General features: G+C 44.1%; 1 protein-coding gene across 1 annotated transcript; it reads right to left on the bottom strand.

Annotated features, from left to right (window-relative positions):
- Window positions 1–12591: 12591 nt before the first annotated feature.
- Window positions 12592–13188, bottom strand: LOC134966448 (olfactory receptor 6B9-like). Its single transcript, XM_063943239.1, has one exon. The coding sequence runs from the start codon at window positions 13186–13188 to the stop codon at window positions 12592–12594; it is 597 nt and encodes a 198-aa protein (XP_063799309.1).
- Window positions 13189–13491: the final 303 nt, after the last annotated feature.

Genomic DNA, 13491 nt, shown 5'->3' with positions numbered 1-13491 from the left:
CCTAGTAGCGCCACTTACACACACACACATTAAAAGAAAAAAGAAAAACCACAATGCTCACCAGCCCTGCTCCTGCTTCCGGACCGCTGCCCTCCATCTCCTCGGAACTATGGGAGAGATGTCATGACGTCTCTCCCATAGCGCTGCACAGCCACACATGTACACTGCCTGAGCCAGAAGCTGGAGCTCAGGAGTGAGCTCCTGCGTCCGGCTGCTGCTGTGGAGCCGGGCGCCCGCTGGTGGTAAAATCTCAGCAGGCGCTCGGCATCTCCTCTCGTTTAGGTGAGCCTGGCCGGGCCGGATCAAGTGGCTTTGAGGGCCTTATACGGCCCTTGGGCCTGAGGTTCCCCACCCCTGCCGTACAGGATGCTGGGGACTCCGTAATGACCATGGGGTATAGACGGGCTCCACAGGAGACATGGGCACTCTAAAGACTTTAGATAGGTGTGCACTGGCTCCTCCCTCTATGCCCCTCCTCCAGACCTCAGTTAAAGAACTGTGCCCAGAGGAGACGGACAGTACGAGGAAAGGATTTTTGTTAATCTAAGGGCAAGATTGATACCAGCCCACACCATCCACACCGTATAACAGGGAATATACGCAACCAGTTAACAGTATGAACAAAACAGCATCAGCCACAGACTGATCTTAACTGTAACATAACCCTTATGTAATCAATGACTATATACAAGCCTTGCAGAAATATGATCGCACTGGGACGGGCGCCCAGCATCCTCTACGGACTAGGAGAAAAAGATTCACCGGTAGGTTTAAAATCTTATTTTCTCTTACGTCCTAGAGGATGCTGGGGACTCCGTAAGGACCATGGGGATTATACCAAAGCTCCAGACCGGGCGGGAGAGTGCGGATGACTCTGCAGCACTGATTGAGCAAACACGAGGTCCTCATCAGCCAGGGTATCAAACTTGTAGAACTTTGCAAAAGTGTTTGAACCCGACCAAGTAGCTGCTCGGCAAAGCTGTACAGCCAAGAAGAGCCCACCTTCCTAGTGGAATGGGCCTTTACCGAATTTGGTAACGGCAATCCAGCTGTAGAATGAGCCTACTGAATCGTGTTACAGATCCAGCGAGCAATAGTCTGCTTAGAAGCAGGAGCGCCAACCTTGTTGGCTGCATACAGGGCAAACAGTGCCTCTGTTTTCCTAACCCGAGCCGTCCTGGCTACATACATTTTTAAGGCCCTGACTACATCAAGGAACTTGGAATCCTCCAAGTCACCCGTAGCCACAGGCACAACAATAGGTTGGTTCATATGAAACGATGAAACCACCTTAGGCAAAAATTGAGGACGAGTCCTCAACTCTGCTCTATCCACATGGAAAGTCAGATAGGGGCTTTTGTGAGACAAAGCCGCCAATTCGGACACCCGCCTTGCAGATGCCAAGGCCAACAACATGAACACCTTCCAAGTGAGAAATTTTAATTCAACCGTTTGTAGAGGTTCAAACCAGTGAGATTTTAGGAACCGTAACACCACGTTAAGATCCCAAGGTGCCACTGGGGGCACAAAAGGAGGCTGAATGTGCAGCACTCCCTTTACAAAAGTCTGGACTTCTGGGAGAGAAGCCAATTCCTTCTGAAAGAAAATAGATAGGGCCGAAATCTGTACCTTAATGGAGCCTAACTTTAGGCCCATATCCACTCCTGTCTGTAGAAACTGGAGAAAATGGCCCAGATGGAAATCTTCTGTAGGAGCATTCTTGGCTTCACACCAAGATACATACTTCCTCCAGATACGGTGATAATGTTTTGCCGTCACCTCCTAGCCTTTATCAGAGTAGGGATGACTTCATCCGGAATTCCTTTCCCAGCTAGGATTCGGTGTTCAACCGCCATGCCGTCAAATGTAACCGCGGTAAGTCTTGGAACATGCAGGGCCCCTGCTGCAACAGGTCCTCCCCGAGAGGAAGAGGCCACGGATCTTCTGTGAGCATTTCCTGAAGATCTGAATACCAGGCCCTTCGAAGCCAATCTGGAACAATGAGTATTGTCTACACTCTTTTTCGTCTTATGATTCTCAATATTTTTGAGATGAGAGGAAGAGGAGGGAACACATAGACCGACTGAAACACCCATGGTGTCACTAGGGCGTCTACCGCTACTGCCTGAGGGTCCCTTGACCTGGCACAATACCTCTGAAGCTTCTTGTTGAGGCATGACGCCATCATGTCTATTTGAGGAAGTCCCCAATGACTTGTTATCTCTGCAAAAACTTCTTGATGAAGTCCCCACTCTCCTGGATGGAGATCGTGTCTGCTGAGGAAGTCTGCTTCCCAGTTGTCCACTCCCAGAATGAAGACTGCTGACAGAGCGCATACGTGATTTTCCACCCAGCGAAGAATCCTGGTGGCTTCCACCATTGCCACTCTGCACCTTGTCCCGCCTTGGCAGTTTACATGAGCCACGGCTGTGATGTCTGATTGAATCAGAACCGTTAGGTCGCGAAGAAGGTTCTCCGCTTGTCATAGGCCGTTGTATCTGGCCCTCAATTCCAGTACGTTGCTGTGTAGACAAGCCTCCTGGCTTGACCATAGTCCCTGAAAATTTCTTCCTTGTGTGACTGCTCCCCATCCTCGGATGCTCACGTCCGTGGTCACCAGAACCCAGTCTTGAATGCCGAACCTGCGACCCTCTAGAAGGTGAGCACTCTGCAGCCACCACAGGAGAGACACACTGGCCCTGGTGGACAGGCATATTTTCTGATGTATTTGTAGATGGGACCCAGACCACTTGTACAGAAGGTCCCACTGAAATGTCCTCGCATGGAACCTGCCGAAGGGGATGGCCTCGTAGGCCGCCACCATTTTCCCAGAACTCGAGTGCATTGATGGACTGACACTCTTTTTGGTTTTAGCAAGTCTCTGACCATGTTCTGGAGTTCCTGGGCTTTTTCCATTGGGAGAAAAACCCTCTTATGTTCCGTGTCCAGAATCATGCCTAAGAATGATAGCCAAGTCGTTGGAATCAATTGTGACTTTGGTAGATTTAGAATCCAACCGTGCTGCTGCAGCACTCTCAGGGAGAGCGACACACTTTTCAGCAATTGATCTCTCGATCTCGCTTTTATCAGGAGATCGTCCAAGTACAGGATAATTGTGACTCCCTGCCTGCGCAGGAGCACCATCATTTCCGCCATTACCTTGGTGAAAATCCTCGGGGCCGTGGAAAGCCCAAACGGCAACATCTGAAACTGGTAATGACAGTCCTGTACAGCGAATCTCAGGTACGCCTGATGAGGAGGATATATGGGGACATGAAGGTATGCATCCTTTATGTCTAGTGACACCATAAAATCACCCCTTCCAGGCTGGAGATCACTGTCCGGAGCGATTCCATCTTGAATTTGAACTTTTTTTAAGTACAGGTTTAGGGATTTTAGATTCAGAATGGGTCTGACCGAGCCATCCGGTTTCGGGACCACAAACAGGGTTGAATAGTACCCTTTCCCCTGTTGGACTAGGGGAACCTTGATAAAAAATTGCTGTTGACACAGCTTTTGAATTGCAGCTAAAACTATTTCCCTCTCTGGGGGAGAAGCTGGCAACGCCGAATTGAAAAATCGGCGAGGAGGCACCTCTTCGAATTCCAGTTTGTAGCCTTGGGATACAATTTCCATCGCCCAAGGATCCACGTCTGACAGAACCCAGACCTGGCTGAAGAGTCGAAGACGTGCCCCCACTGGCGCGGACTTCCTCAGTGGAGCCCCATCATCATGCGGTGGATTTAGTAGAAGCCGGGGAGGACTTCTGCTCCTGGGAACTAGTCATAGCAGGCATTCTTTTCCCTCTACCCTTACCTCTGGCGAGGAAGGAAGAGCCCCGACCTCTTCTGGACTTATGAGACCGAAAGGACTGCATCTGATATTGTGGTGTTTTCTTTTGCTGTGGGGGAACATAAGGCAAAAAAGAAGATTTACCCGCGGTAGCTGTGGAAACCAGGTCCGCGAGGCCCTCCCCAAATAAAACCTCTCCCTTGTAAGGTAAAGTTTCCATGTGTCTCTTTGAATCAGCATCACCCATCCATTGGCGGGTCCACAGGGCTCGCCTAGCAGAAATTGCCATGGCGTTGGCTCTTGAAACTAACAGCCCAACGTCTCTCGCAGCGTCTCTCATATATAAGGCTGCATCTTTAATGTGACCCAAGGTCAATAAAATGCTATCCCTATCTAGGGTGTCAATGTCAGATGACAAGTTATCTGCCCATGCTGCTACTGCGCTACATACCCATGCCGACGCTACTGCCAGTCTGAGCAAGGCACCCATATGTGTATAAATTGATTTTATGGTAGTTTCCTGTCTGCGATCTGCAGGATCCTTGAGGGCTGCCGTGTCTGGAGATGGTAGCGCCACCTTTTTGGACAAGCGCGTCAAAGCCTTGTCCACCCTGGGCGAGGATTCCCACCTAAACCTATCCTGCGCGGGGAAAGGGTACGCCATAAGAATTCTCTTGGGAATCTGCAGTTTCTTTTCTGGAGTTTCCCAAGCCTTTTCAAATAAAGCGTTCAGCTCATGAGATGGGGGTAAGGTTACCTCAGGTTTCTTTTCCTTAAACATGCATACCCTCGTGTCAGGGACAGAGGGGTCATCTGTGATATGCAAAACATCTTTTATTGCAATAATCATATAATGAATACTTTTGGCCACCCTTGGGTGTAACCTCGCATCATCATAGTCGATACTGGAGTCAGAATCCGTGTCGGTATCAGTGTCTGCTACGTGGGACAGGGGGCGTTTCTGAGACCCTGAAGGGCCCTGTGACACAGTCAAAGCCATGGATTGACTCCCTGTTTTTTCCCTGGACTCTGATTTGTCCAATCTCTTATGTAATAAAGACACATTTGCATTTAAAACATTCCACATATCCAACCAATCAGTTGTCGGCGTCGCCGACAGAGACACCACAATCACCTGCTCTACCTCCTTAGATGAGCCTTCCGCTTCAGACATGCCGACACACACGTACCGACACCCCCACACACTCAGGGACATATATCTATATGGAGACAGTCCCCCAATAAGGCCCTTTGGAGAGACAGAGAGAGAGTATGCCAGCACACACCCAGCGCCACTGGATACTGGAATTAAATCCCAGTCAGTACAGCACTTTTATATAAATATAATAATACAGTCACTGCGCCAAATAAATGTGCCTCCCCCCCCTCTTTTTTGCCCTCTGTACTTGCGTTCAGCAGGGGAGAGTCCAGGGAGCCAGCTTCTCTGCAGCGTGCTGTGGAGAAAATGGCGCTGTTAGTGCTGGAGGATCAAGCTCCGCCCCCTCAACGGCGGGCTTCGGTCCCGCTCAAATCTTTATACTGGGGGAGGTTTCTGTCTTATACTGTCTTTGCAGTATATTATATAGCTATGCCAGTGTCCCTAGAGGTTTATAATTGCTGCCCAGGGCGCCCCTCCTGCGCCCTGCACCCTTACAGTGCCATCAGTGTGTGTGAGTGTGGGAGCAATGGTGCGCAGCGTTACCTCAGTGAAGATCTGAAGTCTTCTGCCGCCTTTGAAGTCTTCTTTCTTCTTATACTCACCCGGCTTCTATCTTCCGGCTCTGTGAGGAGGACGGCGGCGCGGTTCCGGGACGAACAGCGAGGATGAGACCTGTGTTCCGACCCTCTGGAGCTAATAGTGGCCCTCATTCCGAGTTGTTCGCTCGGTAATTTTCTTCGCATCGCAGCGATTTTCCGCTAATTGCGCATGCGCAATGTTCGCACTGCGACTGCGCCAAGTAAATTTGCTAAGAAGTTTGGTATTTTACTCACGGCATTACAAGGTTTTTTCTTCGTTCTGGTGATCGGAGTGTGATTGACAGGAAGTGGGTGTTTCTGGGCGGAAACTTGACGTTTTATGGGAGTGTGTGAAAAAACGCTGCCGTTTCTGGTAAAAATGCGGGAGTGGCTGAAGAAACGGAAGAGTGTCTGGGCGAACGCTGGGTGTGTTTGTGACGTCAAACCAGGAACGACAAGCACTGAACTGATCGCACTGGAAGAGTATGTCTCGAGCTACTCAGAAACTGCACAGAAAAATCTTTTCGCAATATTGCGAATACTTCGTTCGCAATTCTGCTAAGCTAAGATACACTCCCAGAGGACGGCGGCTTAGCGTGTGTACTGCTGCGAAAAGCGGCTAGCGAGCGAACAATTCGGAATGAGGGCCAGTGTCCAGTAGCCTAAGAAGCAGAGCCTATCATTTAAGTAGGTCTGATTCTCTCCCCTCAGTCCCACGATGCAGGGAGCATGTTGCCAGCAGTGCTCCCTGAAAATAAAAAACCTAACAAAAGTCTTTTTCAGAGAAACTCAGTAGAGCTCCCCTGCAGGGAATCCAGTCTCCTCTGGGCACAGGATCTAACTGAGGTCTGGAGGAGGGGCATAGAGGGAGGAGCCAGTGCACACCCATCTTAAGTCTTTAGAGAGTCCATGTCTCCAGGAGCCCGTCTATACCCCATGGTCCTTACAGAGTCCCCAGCATCCTCTAGGACCTAAGAGAAAAAAGATTTTGTTTTTTGTTCCAAAATGCATAACCTTGCATTTGTCTGTATTGAACCTCATTTTCCATTTAGACACCCAGAGCTCAAGTTTAGATAGATCATTCTGCAAGGACTCCACATCCAGTTCTGAATTAATTACCTTACACAGTTTACTATCATCTGCAAAGATTGACACTGTGCTTTCCAGGCCTATTTCTAGGTCATTGATAAATATGTTGAACAGTAGTGGTCCAAGTATGGACCCTTGTGGTATTCCGCTGACTACTGGGGACCAGGTTGAGGACTTCCCGTTGACCATTACTCGCTGTACCCTGCTATCCAACCAGCTGCTTATCCATGTGCAAATAGTTTTTCCTAGGCCAAGCTCCTTTAATTTGATCATCAGTCTCCTGTGAGGAACTGTATCGAAGGCTTTTGCAAAATCTAGGAAGACCACATCCACTGCTTTTCCTTGATCAAGATTATTGCTAACTTCCTCGTAGAAGCTAATTAAGTTAGTCTGACATGACCTGTCCCTCACAAACCCATGCTGGTTCTTGCTAATAATCCTAGCGGACTGTAGATACTCCTGTATGCCGTCCCTTAGAATGCCTTCCAATATTTTCCCCACTATAGATGTTAAACTAACTGGTCTGTAGTTTCCTGGAAGATTTTTGGATCCCTTTTTAAATAATGGCACTACCTCAGCTATACGCCAATCCTTCGGTACCATGCCTGATCTAATTGAACTATTGAAAATCAAGTATAGGGGTCGTGCTAGTTTTGAATAAAGCTCCATAAGAACCCTCGGGTGAAGTCCATCAGGACCAGGTGATTTATTAATCTTAATTTTGCTTAGTCTCTCCTGGACTACTTCTTCACTTAAACAAGTATCTAACCATGAATCATTACTGTCACAATTGTTATGCTCTACTCCCACCATCAGTTCTTCACTGGTGTATACTGAGGAAAAGAATTTGTTCAGTATTTCCGCTTTTATTTCATCATCATTTATCAATTCTCCTAATTCATCTTTTAATGAACCTATATTCTCCTTTTATAACCTTTTACCGTTTATGTATTTAAAAAACTTTTTAGGATTAGTTTTACTCTGGTTTTACATTATAGCTGCTCTTATTGCTTTTTTGCATTTCTTATTACACTCCTTTTAATACTTGAAAGACTCCTCCTTTCCATTAGATTTCAATGCTTTGAAAGCCCGCTTTTTTTAAATCCATTTCTGCCTTAACCTTCTTGTTAAGCAACATCGGTTTGAGTTTAATACTCCTGCGTTTACTGCCCATGGGAATAAAGTTATGAATATTGCTATCCAGCAACCCTTTTAAAACATCCCACATTTCCGAAGTGTTCTTGTTATTAAATAGAACCTCCCACTCTATGTCATTAAGTGCACATCTAAGCATATTGAAATTAGCCTTCCTAAAGTTAAAAGTTTTGGTGGAACCCCTGTAGCTATGTTTCCTGAACTGATGTCGAATGTGATCATATAGTGATCATTGTTACCCAAAGTCTCCCCAACTTTAGTGTTTGTTATAATGTATAATGTAAATCTGTGATCCCTCAGGTCGCATGATAGGGAGACTCTATGAATAACAGATACATAAATTTTACTGGTTCTCTGCGTATTATTTTGATTACGCCTACATAAATATACTGTAGGCCTTTGTTTTGTTCTGTAAACCTTATTGATGTACTTTCCAAGTGACGCTGTTTTGTACATCTGATGGCACTGTCACACATATATGAAACACAAACCGTGTTACACAAACTTATATTGACCAGATGATTTAAACCCCTGTATACCTTGAAAATTGGGTTACAAATTGGTGCAATGACGGTCAATAATAATAAGGTATTATATTTATTATAATTTTTTTGTTAAACAATCTGCATAACAGCCGCATCTTATACCCTTTGATCATACATAAACCTACTACCATACCACACTGGGTATGCCCAATCTCACCAGTGTTGGGTCTGGTCAGTACCTCAGTGGTAGACTACTAGGGAATACCAGGAGTTGTAGGTCATTGATGGTATCAGGCTGGTAACAAGGCTGACATTGCAGGTGTATGTACACATGTTTAGTAGATTGGTAATCAATTATACTTTTTAATATATTCACAGTAACAGCTGATTGTGTGGTTCACGCTTAATGTAACCATGTTTTAGTCATCACATAATTTCTGCATCTGACGGTGTACCTTTATTTTATTGAAATGTGTCATTATTAAAAGTTATGTTTTAATTGTTTCATCATTACAATACAATTTACAAAAAATGTATTCCAATCTTGGTTCCGAGACCGAGTGCTCCCAACAAAGGTCACTTCTTTTTCTCTTCACCCTCATATTCAATAACCAGGCTGTAAGTGTAAGGCTCCTCAGACAGATCCTCTGTGTATGTCTAAAATGAACCAGTACTCACTCCAAGAGACCTTGTCAGATAGTGTCAACTCGTCTAAATAGGCATGTATGAAGAATCCAGATGAGGGTTTATTTCAAGCTGATCTTCTTGTAGTTATGCACAAAACAGTAGGTGAAAAGATGATGATATACTAGAGCTGGTCAGAATCTAAAATGGCAGACACACACAAGGTGTTGGAGACAGAAGAAAGGGGGGTGGGACTTATGACATCAGAACCTAGCTACAGGAAATCAGGAGGGACAAAGTTTAACAAGATGCAAAGCTTTGCAATGGTAACATGACAGCTTATGAAACACATATATCGTGGGACGTGACAGTGACTGATAGGTATCTAATTGCATATGTTATCTATACCAGTAGTACTATGTGGCAAATGCAACTGCTTATTTGAGAAACAATATGGACAGTGATTATTAAAGTTGATACTAAAATCTTTAACACTATATCAAGTATTTTAAACGTCACTACAGATATTTATCCACTATTTTTATCAGTGACATTGGTCGTGTTTATTCGCTATACAAAGAAGATATTTTTTATTGTTTTAGATATTGTTTTAAATTGTGTTTAAGTATTTATGATTGTATATTAAATTTATGTTTGTTTGTTTTTTAAATCTTTTTATATCCTTGATTAATAATCCTATACACCCCCATTGGTGAGTTTTCTTCCTATCCATATTTATATTTCATTTATTTGGTATTCAGAAATACCTATTAGTGGCAGCATATACATATTTTGAGATATGATCATTTTAATAAGAGTGCGCCCAATGATTTTTCTTGTGTGTATCTTAGAAGGAGAGAGGTAACAGAGAAGGTGGGAAGGGATAGGGTCAAGTGGGTAGGTGGTGAGGGGGAGGACCAGATATGGGCCATGACTTAATCTCCAGATACAGGGGAAAATAATGAATGTGGAGGGGTGGTCAGGTAAAGAAGGGGGCTGGTTGCTGAGGGTCAGTGGTATGTGAAGTATGGAGTCAATTTTGGATGTGAAGTGGGTGGCAAAGTCAAGGGCAGAGAGTAAGGAGGGTACATGAGGCAGGGGTGGGCAGAGGAGGGATTTGACAAAGACGTTGGGGGTTCGAAGACTAGGTGGAGATGAGGTTCTTGAAATACAACTGTTTAGAGAGGGAAATGGCAGCACTGTGAGATGGGAGCATACATTTTAAATTATTCATACAGTGTCTGGGAGTCATTACAGGGGAAGAAATGGGTGCAGATGCACTATGCAATCATGGCTCACTCTGGGAGTCATTACACTGGTACATTAACTGTCCTTAATGGTCAGGACCTGGGTTGTATCTTTTTATTGAAGGCTATACCTAATTGCCATAACCCTTGACAGTAACATATCTGGTAACTGAACAATGCATTTCAATTAAAAATTTTTTAAAAGAGACTTATTTTATTAATCAGGCAGCTACTGTATAGCAGTAATTTAAAGCAAATTAATTTAGGGTGGAATTCACTTAGGCTCAGTAATTTACTGCAGGCTAATTGATCCCCTGGGGTTATTCAATTATTTATCAGGGATTTATTTTCTGTTTGAGCATACCCAAAAAGAAATCCCTGATAAATATCAATGTCATTGGGTGTTGGGTACTTATCCTGGATTCTATGTGTTAATGCTCTGTGACAGGCTAGTTTATTAGGTGAGAAAAAAGGCTCTGATTGAATAGCTCCAGGCGTTAAAGCCCAAGGATATCACCTTTTTTTCACGCCCAGTAAATTACCGGGTCTAATTGAATCCCCCCTTAATAATTTTATTGAATTTTTTTATATGTTTTTTTTTTTATTATTCGTTGTGCATTTATGTGGTTTGTCATAATAAATCCTAACTATTTCACCAAGAGAAGCTGTCCCTCTATTTTATCAATGAGCATATACTCTAATTTTTGTTCAAGTTTTAAGTTAACCATTTTTTCACAACAGCGCACACTTTGAGTGGTGTTTCGCTGCATCTGTAGTACATATAAGATACAAATTGTAAAGATAAAGATATTATGCTACACCTCTATTGGGTATCTTGCTTTGTTTGGCGTATTGAGGCTATGTGTATGACAACACATCTGTATAATTACAACAAAATTAGAGATTTTTGCAATAAACTTTTCTAAATTTTAACAATACATGGAGACTTAAAAGAGGAGCTCTTTATTACCTAAGTAAATTGTTTGCATAAGAGAAGATATTCTATTATAACATCTTCAAACCTTTGAATTGCGGGCTTTGGCCTAGAGCAGAGGTTCTCAAACTTGGCCTTCAGGACCCCAGACTGCTCACATTTTCCAGATCACCTAGCAGGTGCACAGGTGTACTCATTGCTCACTGCCACATTTTAAAACATCCACAGGTGGAGCTGATTATTTCACTTGCAATTCTGTGAGGAGACCTGGAAAACGTGAACTGTTTGGGATCTTGAGGACCGAGTTTGAGATCCTGTGGTGTAGAGAATATTGTATCTAAAAGCTGTATCAATTAACTGTGCTTTATTTTATGAATATAGCCTGATGCCACACTTTATAATGCACGCTGAGTCTCCCATATCTGACATGCTTGGGACCAGAAATATTTTGGATTTAGGATTTTTCTGTTTTATTGGAATATTTGCACACCATAATGAGATACAAATGTTGCCAAGCTCATTGTTGTCAAGATGCTTAGACACAGACAGGCCCGCCATCAATGGGGGATGGTTGGTACTCCAGTCCCAGGCCCAGACTGAGATGGGGCCCGAGTAGTTGCAGTCAGGATGGATCATGGAGCCAGGTCAGTTGCCTGCCTGCATATTGGCTGGCAGCCATGGAGGGAGAGAGCCGCAATCATATTCTTACTACAGAGAGCCAGCCATGAGCCAATTGGAGCTCACAGACCAGCAGCCAACCAGGAGCTGCTGAGTGGAAGCTCCTGATTGACTCTCAGTCCGCGAGCTCTGCTTGACTGTCAGCCCCGATTGGCTCATGGCCAGCTCTCTGTAGTAAGAATGTGACTGCGGCTCTCTCCCTCAGTGCCATGACTGCCTGCCGGTGTGCAGGCAGGCAAGTGACCTGGCTCCCTGATCCATCCTGACTGCAACCACCCTTCAAAAGGTTAAGTTTGGGGATTGCAGGGATGGGACAGTGTGTGGTGGTGGTGGTCGGGGGCCCTGCCTTGTGAGGGTCAGTCCTGGGCCCCATCATTTCTGATGGCAGTCCTGGACACTGACATACACATTGCAACATGCTCCATTTTACACCGGGCTGTGACTATTCACACCTGATGACTACTCCATACATCGCTTATGGCCATGCACATGCGGACAGCCATTTGTGGGCACACTTTTTGTGACTGCCTTGATGCGATGCGTATGTGTCGTTGCAAAGCTAAAAGTGTGTACATCTGTACCATAGGGATGAGAGCTAAATCGAAACATGAAATGCATTTATGTTTTATGTACACCTTATAAACATGGCCTGAAGGTAATTTTATGCAATATTTTTTGTTCATGAAAGAATCTTTTCGTACACTGGACCATTAAAAAGCAAAAGTGTCACTATTTCAGTCATGTTTAAAATATGTATTTCAGAATATTATCGATTGGGAGATTCAACCTGAATATCTTGGTATGAATTTGTATTTTTCCAATACATATAAGCATGCATCATGCATGTTATTCACATGTACTGATTTGCCAACATTTTTGTTCGGATAATTTTTTGTAATGCTTGTTTCACGTCACTGTTTCTCAGACAATAGATAAATGGATTTAACAGAGGAGTTAAAATGGAGTAGAATACAGAAATCAACTTATCTTTCTCAAAGAAGTAACTTTCTCTTGGCCTGACATACATAAATATGACAGCACAAAAATATATGCTCACCACTGTAAGATGGGAACCACAGGTGGAAAATACCTTTTGTTGCCCAACTATAGAGGGGATTTTCATAATAGTGAAAATAATGTTGGCATAAGACAAAAGAGTGAAGGAAAGACAGCCAAAAATAATGACCCACATTAAGCTAAAAAAGAAGGATTTTAGGAGAGAGGTGTCTGAACTTGAGAGTTTTAAGAGTGGGGACACATCACAGAAATAATGGTTGATGATGTTTGCTCCACAAAAGGATAGCTTTGCCAAAAAAGTGACAGGGAGTAATGAGCCAAGGAAGATCCCCAGCCAACAGGCACCTGCCAGACTCCAACAAAACTTGGAGGTCATAATGCTATTATACCGTAAAGGATAACAGATGGCCAGATAACGATCATAGGCCATGATGGCCAACATGACGTTTTCTATTCCTCCGAGCAAAAAGAAAAAGTAACACTGAGCAAAACAAGCACTGATGGATATTCTGTTTCTTTTCACTAAAGAACCTGAAAGCAGTTTAGGGACAGTCACAGTTGTGTAACAAATCTGCATAAAGGCAAAATTACTTAGGAGCAGGTACATGGGACGTTGGAGGTGATGATCAGCTAGAATTACAGCAATGATAAGTATGTTCCCAGTCACTGTTAGCACATATGTAATGAAAAAAATAAAAAACAGGAAGTGCTGAAATTGTTGACTTGCTGGAAA

The sequence above is a fragment of the Pseudophryne corroboree genome, chromosome 1 (genome assembly GCF_028390025.1).
Source record: "Pseudophryne corroboree isolate aPseCor3 chromosome 1, aPseCor3.hap2, whole genome shotgun sequence".
NCBI lineage: Eukaryota > Metazoa > Chordata > Amphibia > Anura > Myobatrachidae > Pseudophryne > Pseudophryne corroboree.
This window is presented reverse-complemented; position numbering and strand designations above follow the sequence as displayed.

What these genes read in the sequence shown, in the direction of transcription:
- LOC134966448 (XM_063943239.1), bottom strand. Translation starts at nt 13,188, where the DNA reads ATGGCCTATGATCGTTATCTGGCCATCTGTTATCCTTTACGGTATAAT.